At 40.1% G+C, this 20,451-nt stretch overlaps 1 protein-coding gene across 2 annotated transcripts in view; it reads right to left on the bottom strand.

Moving 5' to 3' along the window:
• Nucleotides 1–20,451, bottom strand: part of tbc1d22a (TBC1 domain family, member 22a) — a 116,925-nt gene that overhangs the window by 62,999 nt on the left and 33,475 nt on the right. The window contains exons 8-9 of one of the 2 annotated variants that reach the window (XM_079655729.1): nucleotides 19,714–19,776; nucleotides 15,346–15,460 (exon numbers count right to left, since the gene is read on the bottom strand). In XM_079655729.1, coding sequence (XP_079511855.1) covers nucleotides 15,346–15,460; nucleotides 19,714–19,776 — 178 coding nt within the window. Of the gene's footprint in view, nucleotides 1–15,345; nucleotides 15,461–19,283; nucleotides 19,350–19,713; nucleotides 19,777–20,451 lie in introns of both variants that reach the window. The other variant, XM_079655728.1, reaches the window with a different exon arrangement.

Here is a 20,451-nt window from a genome sequence, read left to right as displayed (position 1 = left end):
CCATGGCAACGCCAGAGAGACGCGACATTTCCTGGGAACAGGATTTGGTCCTTGTTTTTCCCACTTTTTTTATTCCAAAGTGCTAACAAATGAATCAATATCCAAAGTACACATGTAGAGCAATCTACAAAACAGTTTCTGCTCAGAAAGGTTGCCAAATTATCTTGGCATAAAAGAGAAAAGTTGGGATATTAAAAAAAAAATATTTGTCTTTTTAACAAAACTTTTAATAAACTGATTGTTCCAACTGGATAATCCACCATTTTGACACATGAAGTTCAGATTACTATTTTTTTTAAAACGTAATATGTAACACAAATACTTTGAACAATATAGGAATTTAGGTAAAGAGGGTCTAATGAAAGACGCTAAAAAGTTGCACTATGGGAAGTGCAGGATCGTTTGTTTTTTTGGGATGCAGCATTTTTTTTAATTACGATTGAAATGCACAACTTTTTGTCTATGAACTGTTCGTGAGACAATTTAAAAGGCCTTACCTGTGCTCTGCTAACATGATGGCACCTTTCCCCCAATTTCCACTTGTTTTAAAAAGACATTTGAAGATATTGCAGATTTCCATGATTTTGAACCAATAAAAGATTTCTGATTGAAATTGATTGATAAGATGAACTGATTCATTTGGGTTCTGATCCAATACAAACACTGAAACTCATCATGTCTGAAAAAATGTAGAAAATCTTTTCAAACAAGTTTGGTTCAGATGCATGTGACTTTACCCAAATAAGTGCCTTGTTTGTTGTTACAAAAAAAAAAGTATTTTTCTTATTCCCCACACCACCAAGTCAAATATGTTTATCCATCGTTTGCCAGTCTAAGCTTCTGAATAGAATAACAGTGTGATCCTGAAGTGTTTTAGCATCAATGGCTTGGTCATAAAAAAAAACGTGTATTTAATGCATTTCTTAATTCTTTTTTCTATACTGGTTTGTGTTTTGTTTTTTTGGCCAACCAGTGCCTGTATTGAAGTGACAGTGTTAAGGGGGTTAGACACTATATATATATATGAGCTATATGGCAGCCCAGATGTTCATGTCGTGTAACACCTTTGTAATATACGCATCATACTCGAGTGGTTTGACACTAAATGCATCTGGCAGATAATGGGCAGAGCTCAATCACACATTTACTGTCGCTCTATATAGGATGCCTCCTCCACAGACACAACATTTTTTTAATCACGTAAGATGTCCAATCCACTCAAGGCCTAGTCAATCTTCCCGCCTAATGTACGAGACACATTTGGGAGCTGAGGGAAGGTTTCTTGAGATGTAAGTAAAGGATCAGTCCATTAAGTCATTAGTGTGTGTAATCTGCTGGCTTAGTTAGGAACAAACATAAAGGGGAACACTAATAAGACATTATGAACGGCAGCTGACACATTTGAACACGCAGATGTTGACATGTAAAGATGTAGCTGATGTGTAAATGTGTGAGGACACGGTATGCAAGTGTCCAGATCTTTTATGTTTGCATGGGTAAGTGTGTCTCTGCGTGTGACAGCTTTGTTCCAAACAAGCTCACACATCTGAAATGTGAATGAGTCTTTGTGTGCGAGTGTGCATACAAGCACAAAGTCGTGACGCAACCCAAAACATCACACACACGCCGCCGTGGCAGCAACACGGTGAGATGACTGTTTCAATTGCCTCCAATTGCATCAGGTCAAGCGGAACGCGTCTCGCTGGTGACAGAATGATAAAACTGATTTTTTTTTCCCCCAATGAAATGTCTGACAGAGAGAACGAAAAATAGAGATCTGAAGCTTCTCTGCGACGGGAGCTTCAATTTATGGCTTTTTATAGTCAAGTAATTAACTTAATCTAAAAATATTCAATAACCCCTGCGATTATTCACGGCAGATAAATCATTTTTTGACAGAACTATTTCTCTGGATCATTTCAGAGCTCTATTGCTTTTTTATCAGGAGCAATGAGAAAAATCTCTGGTAATACAGGGAAATAAGATCAGGTCAGACGCAGATGAAAGCACCGCTATTGATTTGTAGCTTTATACTGTATATCGTATTGTCAAGCAGTGGTATTAACGCTCATCTCTCTCCACACACCGTAGGCCAAAACATGTAAGCTTCAGGTCACGTTATTAAAAGCCGCAACAGATGTAATCAAATCTATTTGCTTATTGATATCACATGAAGAGATTTCCTGTTCCCTGCCACATTTTAGTTTACAACTCAATTCATTTTAAATGGCTAATACATGTCATGCCTTCACCGCAACTCTTGGTTCATTTGTAATAGGGTATATCTTTTGATTGGGTCAATTCCCATATACAAACATACTTGGTGTCCAAAACTAAATAAAAAGAAAGCAATTAAACACATATTCACCTGACTTTAAAATAACAAAATCAATGTGTTATTCATGAAATTGTACATAAACAACAAAGGTTAATATTACTTATTTTCATTGCAGTCACGGCACGCCCAAAATCATGAAAACTGTCATCCAGAATCCAGAAAGTATATATTTAGATACAACTTATTTTTCAAACAAATGTAATCAAATAATCTTAAGTATCTTATGTTTTGCATTTAAAAAAAAAAATGTTTTCCAAAGTTTTAAAACAAACAGGATTGACATGAAATGATTTAGAGTTTGTTAAGATTTATATTATAAATCTTTTTATTTTTCTAACCTATTTTTGCTTAGTTGGCTTTATTTGCATTTTTGATTGTGATATAAAATATGTTTTTCTTCACCTACTTCTAAGCGCTACAGATCCTATGCATAATAAAAATATCCGGACAAATATTTGTACAATATGATAAGCAGATACATTTTAATTGATTAGCACATGTAATTAAGAAACGACTAAATGTTTAACTGCTTATTCTTTTGAAGGAAATACAGAGGATACATAGAAAGCTCCTGGACTAAGCTATTGTCAGATGGACAGATGGACCCACACAAAAACAACCAGACATTTATTATGAATACAATCCATCTCCTCGGTTGACTCTCATGTTCGAATTCATTTTTAATCCAGTGGCCTTAAAAATGGATGAGTGGCAGCGAGGTTAAAGCGTGTCACGGAAAACGGTAAATGTGCATTCAAGTGGAGCCATGGGAATACTAAAAGCAACCTGTTTAAGGAGAAAATAGACAATGAATAAAAAGTGGCCACCAACGAAAGTCTGAAAAAAGAAACATATTTACGGGGGGAATGAAAGAGAGACATTTATTTGGAGAAAGGTGGAGATAGACAGAGACTGAGGGGTCAGAACCACACGGCTGATTCAATTCCTGCCAGTCAAAATGCTATTACTTAACCCCAGAAAAAGGTGATTGTGTTCTAAAGCGAATAGAGGAGTGGAGGCAAAGCTGGAGCCAGCAGAGGGAAGGCGTCAAAGACAATTGAAGAACAGTTCTCGAGCTGTCTGCAGGAAAATAATGCCGAGTGCCGAGTCAATAATCTCATGGAATGATTAAAGCAGGAGAAATTAGAGATAGCAGGAGTAGATAAGGAACAAAGTAGAAAAGACAGTGTTCCTGCTGGATGTCAGCAGCTGTGCTCGGGCAATCACTAAGCAGCTCATTAGAGCTAATAACAGCCGTTAATCAGAGGGAGACTTAGAATGAAAGGCTGGACCAACGGTGTGCAGACCAGAGGGAGAAGGAAGCCGATATTAGTTAACCGCCTACTGGCCGAGATCCACTGAGCAGATTGCTCAATCTTTACACAGCAGAGAGGAGAGGAATCAACAGGATAAGCAGAAAAAGACAAAGTCCTCACGATAAAGTTCTTGTGGCGGGTAACTGGTTGAAAGTATACAGTGGTGCAATGTGGACGGATCTGTATAGGCCCGACATAGAAGCTGGTATCGCAAGGGGTCCCACGAGAAAAAGCTATTGGATTTTGGATTATTGAAGAAAATGAGATCTGTGGCAAACACATATTAACATTTCCTAATGATTTTTGAATCAGCAGAAGTAAAAGGATAAGGTGGTTGTGCATCACCACCGCTAAGCTAAAAAGGCTTTTATGACTCATAGAAGCTTTTTGACATTCGTCATCGTCTTAAAAGCGTTTTATGTTGTAGAATACAACGTTGAAACCTCGATACACTTGTAAGAAACGTTGATAAGATAAGGGGACGGGAAGTGGAAAAAATGCCATCTCATTTCCGTGTTAAAGAACTTGTTCCTGCACCATCTCCACAGTTGATGTGTACACTATATTTAGGGTATTTCTTCTGCTCTACCCAGATTAATAGTGTATGTTTCTGAGAAAGCAGGTATCTATGCTTTCACTTCTAATACAATCATACTATTGAAACTGTAATTTATCCTTGCCGAACACAGGGATAAACTGCTGTTTTTGTCAAGGGACTTTGGTGGCTTATAAGACAGCGTAGATAACAGTTCCACTCATAGCAAGAGAAAGCGGTAAAGATATTTAAAATATATCGTACACTTTTGTCAATTTTTTTAAGGTCGGTTGGTACGTTGCTTTAAGGGGCTGCCTCTGTTCACATCCATACATCTCTTTGATTCTGAGCTGTAAGTCATGTTTCTATCTATGCCACCATCTACTATACACTGGCTAAGTACCTCGTACCACCCCATTTCAAACAATCACAAGCTACAAACTCTATTGAGGCTCCCATCTGTTACATAAGGGATGATGTAAGGTATTATTAGGGTTAGGGAACTACACAAATAAATCAAATCAATCATTTGACAAATAATACACATTTAAGAGCATTATCCCTTACTTGAAACAGCCCTCGAGTCTATAATAATAACTGCATCCATAGCTGTCTGGCTTTTAGAATTGACAGGCTGTCGAAGGCCGTAATTGGCCACTCATAAAATAAGTTGACTAAAATGGGACCCGACAGCGACTCCTTTCTTACTGGCTATAATATAACAAGTGTAGAAATGGAAATGTCTTTATGTTGAGCCAATCATTACATAATGATTCAGCACTGTAATCCTGATGTGAGGATGCCCAGCACAGCATGGCAGTGCTCACTGAGCCACAGCTAAAGCGCCATGCCAGTAGACAACAGGGGGAGAAGGGGGAGAAAGACCAGATGGGGGAAGATGTATTTCATAAAAAGCCAAAAGTGAATGTGTAAATTCAAGCAAACTGCTGCTTACTGCAAGATAAAGGCATACCTAGTACATGTAGTTCATCAAAAGTGAAGAAATCTTAATTCAAAGAAAGGTTCGAGTGTCCTATCATTTCATTTTTTACCCATGAGTCTCTCTTTATATAGGAGCTTATGTATGTGTGTGTTTTTGTGTGTGTATTACTAACATCTCATCTCACTTCGCCAATCTGTGCCCTGTGTGTGTGTGTGTGTGTGTGTGTGTGTGTGTGTGTGTGTGTGTGTGTGTGTGTGTGTGTGTGTGTGTGTGTGTGTGTGTGTGTGTGTGTGTGTGTGTGTGTGTGTGACACTCCTGCAGGCATTTCATCACAGCTGACTGACAGTATGTTTCCATCTTCCAAGCTTTGTCCCAGGGTGCTCCACAAAGCCAGTCTATCTGCAGTGTTATACACACTCAAAACTAATGATGATGCAGGGACTGTGCGCACGCGCGCGCGTGCGTGCGTGCGTGTGCGTGCGTGCGTGCGTGCGTGTGTGTGTGTGTGTGTGTGCGTGAATGTTCAGGCATTGTTCAAAGTGTGGTTCTATAGAATGCTTTAGCTTCTGTAATACCTACTTGTGGTACATTAGCAGTATTTAGGCAGTCTGTCACAGGCCGCCCCCCCATCAGGCTCCCACATTAAAACCAGTTGGCCTCATTTGCATGAGTGGAAACTTGGCATTTTATGTTTGCATATGTAGAATAGATCAGCACAGGCACACACACACGCGTGTAAAAAATACACAGAAATTGGTATGTACACAGCCGTAAAATAAAGACTTTTTTTTAGGCTTTCAACAATAAAATAATCAATGATGGAAAAACATCAAAAGACCATAACAAGATTTACTGCCGCACACATATCACATGCATTCAGCATTCACAGAAAAGTCATTTATGCAGTACGAAGCCATGCCCCAAGGAAAACTCACCTAGCCATTGTCATAAGTTGTATCCACGAAACAATTAAGTTTAAAGAGGACATATCACGCTTATTGTCAGGTTCATATTAGTATTGTGTTGGCCTCTTTTAAAGTGTTCTGTCACCCTAACAGTGAAAACATACTTGTTCCAATAAAAAAAAGGATGTTATGTATGCCTACGTCAAACAAGACATTTATTCTACAGTCAATTGTAATGTAGGTGCCAATACAGCACCTTTTTTTGGCATGCATGCAAATCAACGATTAAATAACTATATGTGCGGCTAAACTAAAATACTCAATATGGCAACTTATTATATGAAAAACAGACAATACATAATTTTTTTCTCAGAAATGTAATAATCCTCTAGGAAAAATGTAGGCTGCTCAACTTCTTAAACGCTTGAGTGAGTAACTACCATTTGTGTCAAAGTAAAGCTGCCGTTAGCAATGATAAAATGCATAAATGCACTGTGAAGAACTGGGTTAACACCATTCTCTCAACTTTTAAAGTCACAGCTTTGTGTCCACGGACCTCGACAAACTTGTTCAAATTATGTAAAGTGGCAAAGAAAAAAACGGGTGCAAGAAAGCTCTACTTCCTAAAAGCGTGTGTATAATTTACAAAGGCGCCCTTAGCAGACATGTGTTGCCCTGCATACGTTAGTGATAAAGAGCATAATACAAGAAGGCACACATTTCTGAGAAAGCTTAAAGAAGCTTTTAGAGAAAAGGCATCGAGGGATCTGAAGACACTTTTAAAAAGGCGTCTGAACAAAACTGTTTAATGTTCGTTCAACTAGTATTTCTAAAAAGGCATATTGCTCTGTTTCCTCCTCATACCTTCCATAATCCTGGTTGGTGGGACCCTGCATGTTTGCATTGTGTAACTGGCACCCCCTTCTTTAGGAATTCACATTGCCGTTTGGAGACTGCGTCTATTGCAATAAATTGTAATAAAATGTTAAAACGTACTTAAGATAGAGTGTCTTTTTGTCCTCCTCCTTCCTTCCTCAGGGGACCCTGCTCACTAAGCACATTATCTTTTTACTTCTACAGGGACGACAACATATGTCTTCAAAATGTCAAAGTCATTTAAGAACTGAGAGCACTTTTGTTAATGCTTTAAAAAGAAAGAAAAAACACTTCACTTCTCTCTTTTTCAAATGTCAAAACAGCTCTGAGTGGCTTCCTTTACAGCTTTTACTCTCAGACTGCTCCAGCAGGTATGGAGCAACAATGGTATCCATTTGGGAGTTGCTTCTGCCCAGATACTCAATATTATGTTTGTACAATAATAGCACTATTTTTGTAAAAATTAGCATTCAGAACTTTTTTATTATGCTAAAATAAATAAATGTGCCTACCATTGAAAATACTGGTGTACCTTTTCAGTTCCTATTCCCTCTAATTCAGGGATGGGCAACTTTGATGGTGGTGGGGGCCACATAATTGATGCACTGGCCACCAGGGGGCCGCAGATTCACTTGGAACACACACACACAAACATTCCATGTGTTGTGTGTAACTATTAACAAATCTACTAAGTCTGACATCTTCATTGACATTTTAAAATCTTTCAGGGAACATCCTCTGATAAGCTCACTAAACACATATCAGTTCACAGAAATGTTATTTCATTTTTACAAGTGGCATGTTTGTATTGAACAGGTTATTAAACAGTGGAATAAAACTATTTTAACGGAAAATGTGTGTGCATTGAGATTAACCATTAAGATGACATAAACATGAAGTCATGAACACTAACCCAGACATTAGTTGTCTAACTTGAACCTAAGACACTTGTAGCCCATCTGTGCTGACGCACAATAAGGGGAATGTCAACACAGACACCTGTCAACCCGCACTCTGCTATTCCTCAGCGCCGCTCCCCCTCCCTCCCGTTGAAATTATGAATGAAAAGCGTATAGTAATCATAGATAGCACGGCAGAGTCCGTGACAGTTTGTTTTCATCTGATTTCAAATAAACAATGTCTTGGTTTTTAGAATATTAAACTTGTTTCGCCAAATTCAGATGATAAATACAGCTTTTAAGCTTGTAAAGGCATAATTACAAGAGGCAACTTAACGTCACAGCAGGCATAACAACAGCCAGTGTTTCTTGTGAGGGTTTCCCCTGGAAACAAACACAATACACACAAATGCGTCACAGATTATTTTTGCGGTATTTTAAATCATACGCAGCTCGCGACGTAACAAGGAGTCTAGTGGATGGTATCAGTACTACAAGTAAAACATATATATATTTTTTTTTTATTAATTACGTTGTTTATAAATTAATCTGAGGGCCGCAAAAAGAGGAGGTGGGGGCCGCCATTTGCCCATCCCTGCTCTAATTCAAAGAACCAAAACAGCATAGATTGAAAAAAATGTCAAGGTTTTCTACTGTTGCACTTTCTCTAAGCAGTTAGCGTGAATCAATGGCCAAGGTGCTAAAGATACAAATGCAGACAGCGTAATGTAACCTTTTTAATTACAATAATTAACTACAGCCCTAAAGAACATCCATTTCTATTCTTGCACATGATATAAACATTCAAGCACTTTCTTCTAAATGTTTTAGCAACAGTTAACATTAACAATTTATCCGCTGATGGGGCTAATGAATGGGGTGTGACATGCTGTTTCCATACAAGAGAGCTATTGAAATGATATACGTTTTTGCCGTTCTTGTAATAGCAACACCAAAAATAAACAGATGCGATGATGTAGCGAATACGATGCGTTTCAAGGCTCCCAATACGATACAAACTAGTGATAAAAACAGGTGCGCAGGTCATTTGAAATACTCAGTAACTTATAACTCCTGCCCACATTAACCAATAGTATCCAATGGTGCATTCACACCGGAAGCGATGCAATGTTTGGGGGCGGCACGATTACAAAGTCAATGCAGAGACGCGGACAGACGCGAATTCGCTCCGATGGTGCTCATGAAGCAGTTGATATGAATACCGCGGTGCGATTGAGGCGATCGGAGGGGCAACCGCTCGAGTTCACTTTGTTCAACTCAAGAGTAAAATTCACGTCAACGTCTAGAATGAAGACACACACGAATATAATAATAATAATTAAAAAAAATGGGATTTATATAGCGCTTTTCTAGACCCAAAGACGCTTTACATTACGAGTAAAGTCGACAAACAAAAAGAGAACAAAAACATAAACAAAAACAAAAACAAAAACAAAACAAAAACAGAAAAGCATTCAGGAGGATGTTGGTTCAGAGGGGGGAGGGGCGGGTTAAAGGATAAGCAGAGTTGAAGAGGTGGGTTTTGAGACGGGACTGGAACAGGGTGAGGGAATCAGACTCACGGAGGTCTTGGGGGAGGGAGTTCCAGAGCTTCGGGGCTGCCACAGAGAAGGCTCTGTCCCCGAAGCTCCGGAGTTTGGCCTTGGGGATATATAACAGCAGCCAGCAAGGGAACGACAGAGAGAGACAAACAGAGGTGACAAACAAGACGGCAGGCGAAAACACTTCTAAAATGCATGTTTTCTGAATGGAGATCGGATCGATCAGGTGCGCAGGTCATTTGAAATACTCAGTAACTTATAACTCCTGCTCAAATTAACCAATAGTATCCAAGTGAAAACCCAACCACATTTCTTACCCCTTCATATCCATTAATACAACTAACATACTCTAAAAAAGGCATTGCTTTCACATAGCAGTGGACAAACCTCTTAGTACAGAGATAATTGCTGAATTCCCAGAAAAATCCTTTTAGCAGAAAAGTTGTTGCAAGCCCCTTTCTGAAAGAAAGAAATAAAGCTTCACAAAGTAAAAAAGTGACTGCACCAAGGTATTAATCTCTTAGTATATAGGAGAAAAGACTACCTGGTGATACCACTCTTTGACAGCATGGGGGCATTTTCTTATTTCCGCTTATTTCCCAATTTTCTGAAGATCTTGTTTTTCACCTCTGTTGTTTGTCTCTCTCTGTCATTCCCTTGCTGGCTGCTGTTATATTCGTGTGTGTCTTCATTCTAGCCGTGGTTCTCCATCACTTTTCTCCATTTAGTTTGCACTAACTCGCCTCTAAAAACCTGCTACTGTGTTTTCATCTTTCCTCACAGTGGATCCATACTTAGACACTGGCATGCAGATTACATTATGGATCTTCTAGCCGATCAATGGCCGCTCGGCATTAAAGGAAAACTGGTCCTGCTCCTTGGCCAGTCATGGCCCATTCCGGCTTTAATTAGATGACTTTTATTGTCGGCTAATGGAAGAAAGAGGGGGAGGGCGAAAGCAAAGTGATGCCTTACAGGTGGAGAACGAGAACGATACACTCCCAAAATCTATTTCTCCTTTGACACGAGGGATGAATGCTGGATTACTTAACATTCCAGGTGGATACACAACAACTTGAGTGGGATTTCCCTTCCTTAGCATCGCAAGAATTTATCAATAATCTACTAATTGGAACTCTTTGATTTGGATTAAAAGGCAGGTGTTAATGAAAGTTGGAAATAGGACGAACGGGTGGAGTGTGGGGAAGTAGCCGGGCCATCATTGCATCATCAAAAAGGTAAACGGAGTTAATGGCAGCTGAACAAGCACTGCAGTGCCAAACCAAGGCTGTTTTATGACTTGAAACAGGGAGCCAAAGAAGCAGTGAGAATGGCACTAACAAAGTAACAGATATGAATAGTGCAACAAAAGGATAGCAAGTAAACAAACATATGCCAAGGCATGTGGTGGGCAGCCGAGTGTGGGAGTGATTCAATCTATCCCGATCTGCTTATATACAGACTCTCAAGCATAAAAGCTTTACCAAGCGATGAAAGAATCTCCAAAAAACAACTAAAATGAGACATAAAAGAGGGAAGGAACAGGAAAATGGCAAATATATTCTGTCAGAGACAACATGGAAAAGTGAATAGGCTGAAAAGACTTGTTTAGATGTTTAAATGAAGCAGCTGCAAACAGGACAAAGTCTTTATCAGTTTCCCAATCGATGAACTGGCTCTCATCTCCGGATTCTGGCTGTCACTCAAATTCCCGCAGCTTTACACCCGTGAAAAGTGTGCATTAGTGTGAATAGCAAGTACATTTCGAAAAAAGGCATTTTGGCTCTGGCTGCTTTGTCACTCAATTGAGCTCCGCAGGACATAAACCCATAGAGGCGTTTTGCCGCAAGCTGATCTAAGCCACTTTAGTGCGCTGCTCGTTAGTTTTACAGCTTTAAGGGGCTACTGATGAGGTCGCTGTACCATAATATGAACTATCAAGGCTCACTTCCAACAACAGCTAACAAAGTTGAGTCCATTAAACACTGCGGACCAGACTTTGAGCACGACATAAATGTATATGCACTTCAAGGAAATGTAGAAAACAAAACAGAGCCAAACCGAGAGTGAATATTGGACTTGAATTAGGGTTGGGCGAGTTAAGGAATATATCGAACATTGCTTGAGTACTTGGGGTCATTTTTATTTGGCAAATGTATTATTATGCCACTAAAAAGCAAGTTAGAGAAAGCACATCACTACAAACAATCTTTGAAAGGTACACACAAAAGTACCTAAAAACACCTTTAAGTGTGACTGTTGTCCTTTTTTTCCGTATTCAGGCATCATACCTACATTGCCGTGTAATAGTGTTCATTTAATTATTCGTAGCGATAATAATTCTGACTTGCTAATTAACTTCCTGCTATCACAATATACTCACAAGCTCACTAAATAAGGAGATAGGGAAAGACAGAATGCAAATAAGAAAGACGGCAGGAGGAGAAGACAGAGAGCAAGACAGCGTGTTCGAGTATCTCTCACACTTCCTACCCCTCCAAAAAAGAAGCCGTATAAGGCGAACCTCATGAAAGAGCCGAACCGCTCTGTGCGTCAGAAAAACAAGAACCCCTAACGACGACAAGACGCCGCATCAACCCGTCATGTAAGATGCCAGCCGGGCACGTTTGAAGGTTTGTTGGCTGGGTGTGTGTTATTCAAGGCTCATCATCTCAAGGAGATGCAGGGGAACAAAGCGCCGGGATGATGCCTTGAAGATCTGACAAGAGCTTGACTCACCCGAAGAGAAGGCAGAGAAACAAATGCAGCGAGAGGAAGGGATAGAGAAAGATAGTAGAAGACGGATGTGATAATAAAGGAAATGAGAGAGAAAAGTGAAGAACAAGAGAGGTTAATGAAGGACAAGCAAACCTCGTGAATCTTAATGGAGGTCGTAATGTTCATTTAGAGGTGTTGATTCAACTTCATTGTCATTCTGGAGGCTGTACTGTAGTTGCATTGTATTGCGTTATACCTAAAGAAACAAAGAAGAAGTACTACAAAAAGTTGGGCTTTAAAACAAACACTCATTAGCTCTAAGCTGCGTGCCAAAATCAGTGGGAAGAGACTCAGGAGTCAGACTCTTGCGTGCCTCCCTCTACTTTACTTCCTAATTGTGTCTCCCAGTGACCACACTCTGTCTGCAGTGAGCAAGGTGGTCCGCAGAGCATTGCGGTATCCACTTAGCAGCTCTATTCTGAATGGCTTCAAGGAGAGCTCGATGAGCCGAAACATAAATAAATAAATCAGGGTGTATATGTATAGAAAATCCCGGTCAAGGAGGAAGCGTGCCGAAACGCACACATCCAGTGGAGCTGGAGTGGCTCCAACCACTTCAAAATATGTCACAACAGCGTGGGGTCAATTCCCGTCGCGTACCGCTTATAAACTTTCCCTCAGATTATCCGCAGAACTCATAAAGAGAAGGAGTGTGTCGCAAAATTGCTTCTTAAAACGAGCTGATTGTTTTCTCTTTTCTGAAAAACTCCCAGTTGGTGATCGAAATGGCATCAGGACCCGTTCTATAGGTGCACTTTGTAAAATGCACTTTGTGATGTCTTTTAATTAATGCTGTCAAAATTATCGCGTTAACGGCGGTAATTAATTTTTTGATTTAATTGCGTTAAAATATTTAACGCATTTAACGCATGTGCAGAATGGCCCGCCCCATACATCCCACCAGTGGCAGCGCTGGGGTAGGCTACAGCCATACCAAGAAATGGCTTAGCCCTACCTTAGCCCCACTATGAAAAATGATGTTAAAGTAAGCAAAATAAAGTCCGCCAACTCGCGGAGTAAATTGCACAGACAGCAGTTAGTAAGACTGATTTCAGCAGCCGCTTTTCTGGAAATGCCGAAGACTAGAAACGGTTTTGAAAACTTTTGACACGTAGTGATCGTCTTCTCAATAGAACATCTGTGATAATGTCTTCTGGCCAATCAGAATCAAGATCAAGATAACGGCGTGGTGTTGTTGCAGGAAGTCCCGACGGAGAATACTTTTGCTGTAGTACATCTCTATACATCGATACAATATTACGTGTTGATAGAAATCAACATGTAATGAAGTAAGACCCCACGGTTTGATGATTGACAGGTGTGTGGGCTGTCTTTCATTTTGACACACAGAACAATGTTTTAATAAACATACATACATACTGTAGCCTACATGTGAAATGGATATATCCGCCTTCTTTCATTTATCTTTCCATTCCCACAACAATATACATAAAGAAATGGCATATTTTGGACATAGTTCAAATGGTGATTAATCATGATTAATGAATTTTTAAGCTGTGATTAATCTGATAAAAAAATTAAAATCGTTTGACAGCCCTACTTTTAATACGTAAATATGTGTCCCCGGTGCGTCGGGGAACTCACGCAGAATCAGAAAATAAAACCCTCTCTTTTCCTCCGTACCCAAATCTTTTAAAAACGGGTGTACAACGAGCGGATACAGATTCCATCCGAACTGACGGCAGCGGACCCACAGAAAGTTGCTATCAGAAACAATGCCTGACGTGTTTTGGACGTCTTTGCTTACATTAGCAAGCCTCGCTAACACTCAGAGCTAACCTGTACTGGAGAGCACATGTGTTTAAAAAGCAGGAATAAAACTGACCTTGTGATAAACCTGCAAGAAAAAAAGCATTTGAGCTCCATACAGTTTCAGAAATAATACTTGACGTGGTTTAAACGGGATGGCGTTTTATCACAACCGAATTTAACTTTATCTCCGGTAGAATTCTGATCAGGCATTAGCTCCGCCTCCTCTTCTTTCTTTTTTTTCAAGCTAAGGACCCAAGACCCGCGTTTCTCTAATAGGGCTTCAAAAGAGGGGCTTCAGCAGTATGAGACATGGCTACAATGGATGATCTGTTTGGGATTTTGAAAAAAAAACTTCACAGACATGTTTTATATAGGTATGGCCCTACAATATATTTTTCAAATATAGCATGATAGGTCCACTTTAAATTGATTCGTTCATAAACATCCATTCAAAGAATTCACAATTTTTTTATGTCTTTTCTATAAAAAAAATATTTCAAGGTGCCATATTAGAACAGCAACTCCATTGGAGTTTTTACAAGTAAATTCAAGACATATCTTTTTAATGTGTTTTTCATTTGGGGTAATTTGTGTTGTATATCTGTTCATGATGTATTCTTTATTTTTATTTTCTATAACTCTTTCCGTTTGTTTATAACTTATTTATAATTATGTTCCTCCATCTTTATTTTGTAAAGCACGTTGGGCTGAATCTTGCATGAAAGATGCTATATAAACAAAGCTTATTGTTATCATATTCAAATCAAGCCATATGCCTTAATTAAATGTATTCTAATTGGTTTATTTTAGTGCATATTTTTGAGTGCGTATCTAATAAAGGAAGAATGTTTTTATTGTTTATACCATGGTTACAGTTGTAATACCCCAAAATCGTATTAAAATCTTCCATAAAAAAAGGATTTTCCATCAGTTTGTGCGTGCTTTGCATTTGGAAGATTATGTGTATCCTGTCAAAATAATTAAGTGTGAGATTTTAAGTGTTGCAGAATATAAACACACACAGCAGGAGGGCTCTGGAGAGGAGAGCGTACACGCCACAGGTTGTGTTCTTAAACAAACACACACAGCAAACACCAAACACCAAACGAAGATGCTTAGAGAAGTCACAAGCACATTGACACTGATACTCAAATGTCTAAATGAAAGAAGAGCAGATAGATGGAAGAGAAAGAGATTTAGATTGAGATTTTACAGACTGCCTCGGGGGTCCCAGGGTTGATTCCCTGTAACCTGAGTTGATGAACCGTGAGTCTTGCCGTCTACGAAAGATCCATCCGGCACTGAGGAGAGCAGCCGAAGGGAGGAGGACTGATCCTCACATCAATGGCATATCAAACCAAAGATTAGGGAGTCTTGAAGTGAAAAGGAAAGGGGTGAGAGGGGGAGAGATGGCACTTACCGATGTACTCAAACACGTAGACGACGAAGAACGGCGTGACCAGGTCGTTGATGCCTTGCACGTAGCCGCTGGCTGGATGGCGGATGGCCCAGATGAAAAGTATCCGCTCAAAAATCTAAACACAGAGAGATTGTGTTAATACAGCTTGTAGAAAAAAAACATTTTAGAAACTAATGCACAAAGGTAATCAATTCTAAATGATATGCCACAGAGAAGCAAGTGGATAACCAAGCTTCAAGCTCATCAGGAAAGGTTTCATCTACACATTAACCCTCTGTCTATTTGTCAGGATTTATATTGGTGAACTCATTTATTGGTTAATAGTATTTCTTACAAATCTTATGTTTCAACCATGTTCCCTGGCTGACACCATCAATTGTTTTTCCTGTAGCTATCAAACATTGGATGAATAGAATATTTAACATTGTGAGGCGGGTGTGAGGAGACAGTAGTAGAAATCAGAATCATTTGAATCATGCCAAGCTTGTGAAGTGGAAAGCAGCTGAACTAGCTTTGGTTTTGGGAGTGAAACAATACCCATGTGGATATTGATTTTTAGGCTTCATTTGGTTTACTGTGATTTTTGTATAACCATTATTATTGCATATTAGTTCCTCTCTTACATATAATATAAGGGGTATACGTATCTATTTCAAACAATGCACTTAAACAGGTTGCCATGTTAGTGTTCAATTACGAGGTAGCCCCGCCCTAAAGCCTATGCTGCCTTATTATCTATTTTTACTCGAAATGGGAGCATGATTATATAAAATGAACATTATGCTGTATTGATGACGTTTTAAAACTAGCAATTGAGACCTTAAACTAATTTGGAAACGTTTAATGATGTAATAAATCAAGTGAGAAGTTGGGTAATTTTCTCATAGACTTCTATACAGTCCGTTTCCCCCTGCTGGCCATTAGAGAGAATGCAGGTTTAATGCACTTAAGCATCTCAGTCCTGGAGGTCTGCCCTTAGATACACTGTTTATCTGCCTCTCACTTTCAGCACAAATCAACACCTTAATCCTTACTTTCTGATCTGCATTTTTGTACATAAAAAAAGCTCACTTTGAAATGCATTTTCTGCTTTGGTGTTGGTCTCCTCCCTCCTCTCTTATTTTTGCACTCAGTATCTGTCTCTTAGCTTTTCCCTTCCGACTAAGTCTCCTCCTCACTCTCTGTCTCTGCCTGATTTCAATATTTGTGTGCAAGGCAAACACTTCCATCTTCGTTATGTGTGGCTACTTAATGCTGTCAGCCCCAGTGAATTACAAGAGGCATGATGTTCAGCTTGTTTTTCTGGTGCCCCCCCCCCCCCCCCCAAAATACACACTCACTCTCACACACCTTGCTGTACCACACCCATCAAGCACTTTCTTATCTTTTGGGAATATGTCATGTTTCTGTCACTTTCTAAATCACCTCGTAGCTCATTGTTTTAGGAGTTTAAGGAGCGAGAGAAAACATAGCCATGTGTTTTTCTTCTCATTTCTATTTAGAGTAATTCGATCAATGTTAAGATAGCGGGAGAGATTGGTAAAGTGCAACTCTCTCTGGTTTTTTCCAGACACCTTCTCCTTAAATCTCCCTCGCCTGCCTCCACAGCTCACCCCTTCTGTTTTCCTTATCAAAGTCCCATCTGTCAAGCAGGGAGAGGTACGGCTGATGCAGAGGGAGTGGGTAATAGGACTTTCTTTTTGTGCAACCTCAAACGCTGACGTGCATATTTCACATTGGCACCGACACGCTTTGAGAGAACCCCTGCATACACACACCATACCCACTGATGTGAAAGACAACAAACAAAGAACCAAGCAAGCTGGAGGAATAAAATCCCGGTTTACACAGAGTTCCCTCGCTCCTCAACAGACTTGGAAATGATGTTAGTCTCACATGAATTTGATATTCTTGTCATAACGCAGAGCATTTCTAGTACAGGAAATCAGCTTTCCTGTGACCCCTGTGTCATAACGCTATGGCTCCATTCAATTAGTGCCAGACCCCAAGGACCCTGATAAGGGAACTCTCTAGAGGCGGAGAGGAAATTGACGAAACAAAAATGATGTCAAGTAAAAAGGACTTTTCACTGACATCTGACATACAGTTGAAAATTAAACGTAGAGAAGGCTTAATGATGATCCTATCGTCAAAAGATCCTGGTCTAAATCGCTCAAATGTCACCAATAAACAGACTAAAATCAAATGTGCATCCCTTTTAAGTTTGTCATTGACGAAAAGCATCTGAGATGAAATGATATTACTTAATATGGGAGACACGGATAAATCCGGCTCTAATCACAATTTGGCGAAATGGAACGTTTTCTTTTCACGTTGGGAACTTGTAATTGCCGATTATCAACATCTTGCAAAGGCTGCATTGTTCTGCAGAACAAGAAAAACTCAAACACTTAGATACCACTTAGGAAATCACTTCACTATCCCTCTCTCCCCGAAATGGAACAGACTGTCGACTGCCTTCCATCTCGACTAAATCTCTCCAAACCCCACGGGGGGTGGGGGGGTGGTGGGGGAGGAGGAGGGAGCGCAGACAAACAAGTGAAATGAAATGAAGCGGAGGTGATTTTCAGGTGGCACCGCAGCAAGCATAACCATATAAAAGAAGAGGGGGCCTTTGGAGTTTGTTGCATACCAAATTATACGAGGCGCACGCTGCTGGAATATATCGCTTTTATTTCGTTGAGTCGGTGTGTGGGGGTGAGAGGGAGAAAGAAGTTCAGGATGAGTGGAAAAGGAGGTCAATGTAGAGGACATGTACAGTTGTAAAACATACTATACAGCCCCGTTGTCTGATCTTTTTCCCCCGCTTATGTTTTATCCCTTTGAAGAAGGGTTAGCGAAAGGCTGCTAGAGGCACGGTGTGAGAGTCTGTGCATGATAAATGCCCCCTCATTGCACCTGCTATTAAACACTGTAACAATAATATAAAAGTTCCCTTATATAAGAATTAAGTTACTATACAAAGGGTGTGTATTTTCTCCCACACACTACCCCCCCCCCTGCCTGAAACGCCTTTATTGGACTCCTTTCTTCACTTCCGTGACACAATGACATCACTATGCAACACTCACGATTCTATTGGATTGCGCTCCCACACATTGTATGTGAGCGGGACATCTCTAAGTTGACCAATCGCAACAGAGCCGACCAGCTGACTAATCAGAGCAGACTGGGCTCTGGTTTCAGACAGAGGGTGAAAATAGGTTCTGCAGCACAGGCAGGCAGTATGAGAAAAATAAAGAGCTTTTAAAACATTCAAACATGTAAACATGTCACAGTAGAGACACTAAATACTAATATGAACCTGAAAAGGAGCATAATATTAGCCGAGCCAACTTCTCACATAATAAAGTTACTTGCACCATATTTACATATTTAGTATTTACGTAACTCTTTTCCAAAGCAGCCTCATTGATTTAAAAGTGATGGATGGTGCGCATTGCCGTTTGTTTTCCTAATGTGCCCTAACCTCCGCTGGTAGTTATTCTTTTATGCGGGTTTAAAATTATTAGTTCTTATATGCACTAAAATACCCAAGAAATGCTTTGTTCAGCACTAACAGAGCAGACGTAGGAGCTAACCGTGCAGGGTGTGTGTGTGTGTATCTGATCACATGCTTGATTGTGAGGATTATATAATTCGTCTATATTTATCTTTGCTTCTGTGTGTGTCGGAACATGCTTTGTGCTGAAGCGAGGGTTTTCCCACATCAAACTCTTAGGCAGACACTTTCTTTGATGTTTCATTTTCAAACCTTTTTCAACTTATTTTCGCTAATTATCCACAAAACATCATTGCTAATGATGATGCTACCGCTCATATCTGCCCAAAAGCAGGCTAGGAAAACCCTGCTAGGTGAGGTGGTGTGTGCAGGGTAAGGGTGGGGGAGGGTGGGGGAGAGGGGGGGGTTGTCTCACCTCTTGGACAGAAGCTTGTTGAAAGAGAGGAATAAGGGGATTAGTTCTCGGTATGTCAATGTGAATCTGCAGAGAGAGAAAGAGAGAAAAAACAAACTGAAGCAACGGGCAAGTTAGCACAGATATGGGCATCACAGACAGTGACAGAGAGAGAGCAACAGTTAGGGGATTGTATCCTTGATTGAAGGCAGGATGGGCGGGGGGGGGGGGGCGTTCGGTGGTCTGAAATGGATGGTGGTTTTGTGTGTGCATATGTTGGGAAGCCTCTATGTGGTGGAGATAATGTTTTCTTTAGCGTTGGACCACGTTTACACCATTTCAGAGTGCCCCCCCCCTGCAGAAACACAATGTGACAGGCACAGATTGGTCAGACGGATGCGGGACAGCGGCCGGGGGTTGAGCTGCTCCGGGCTGCTCGGTCCGCCCTTACCTCTGTCACCTTTGGCTGCAGCACCAAAGACTCAGGACTCATCCTAGGAATGTCTATTTGGATCTGACAGCAACATGGGAGAGAAAGGGGTTAAGACACTCAAACACATCAATACTCATGGAAACCAATGTAGAAGCCCCCTTTTGTTTAATATTCCATCGTTCTTTGGCATCTGTAAGATATCCTGAGGTGAGTGGCTACAGCTTTCATTGTTTTGGATTGTTGAAATCACAACAAACCTTTTTTTTTTTTTTTTAATAAAGCAAGCATATTTGTCCACCAACAAGTTGATGAGTGTTAACAACTTGAAAAATATCCCTTTATATTACATTTAGAAGAGATACAAAATATGTGGTTCATTCGCGATTAATTGTGAGTTAACTATGGAAAATCAGTCTTACTTTGCACATGTTTGCACTTTATTTACCCTTTGTGGGGGGTTCCCCAGAGTCTCTGTAATGTTTATGCTAATCATCCAACTGGGAATCAAACTGTGTGTGCAGCTTCCAGCAGCATTCTGCCAATTGCTTTGATTTCCTGGTCTATATTGTTCAAACTACCCCAACTATAAAAGTAGGCAGCTACTGCCAGTTTACAAGATCACACAGGCGACCAGTAGAAAAGCATGAAATGGCACAAGGATAAAATAACAGTTAAGTTTGTTAAGATAAGTAAATGTGGAGCTAACATACGACAGGTGGCGAGTAAGTAAATGTGTGTGTTTAGGGAATATGTCTG

Source organism: Notothenia rossii (genome assembly GCF_949606895.1).
Source record: "Notothenia rossii genome assembly, chromosome: 10".
Classification (NCBI taxonomy): Eukaryota; Metazoa; Chordata; class Actinopteri; order Perciformes; family Nototheniidae; genus Notothenia; species Notothenia rossii.
This window is presented reverse-complemented; position numbering and strand designations above follow the sequence as displayed.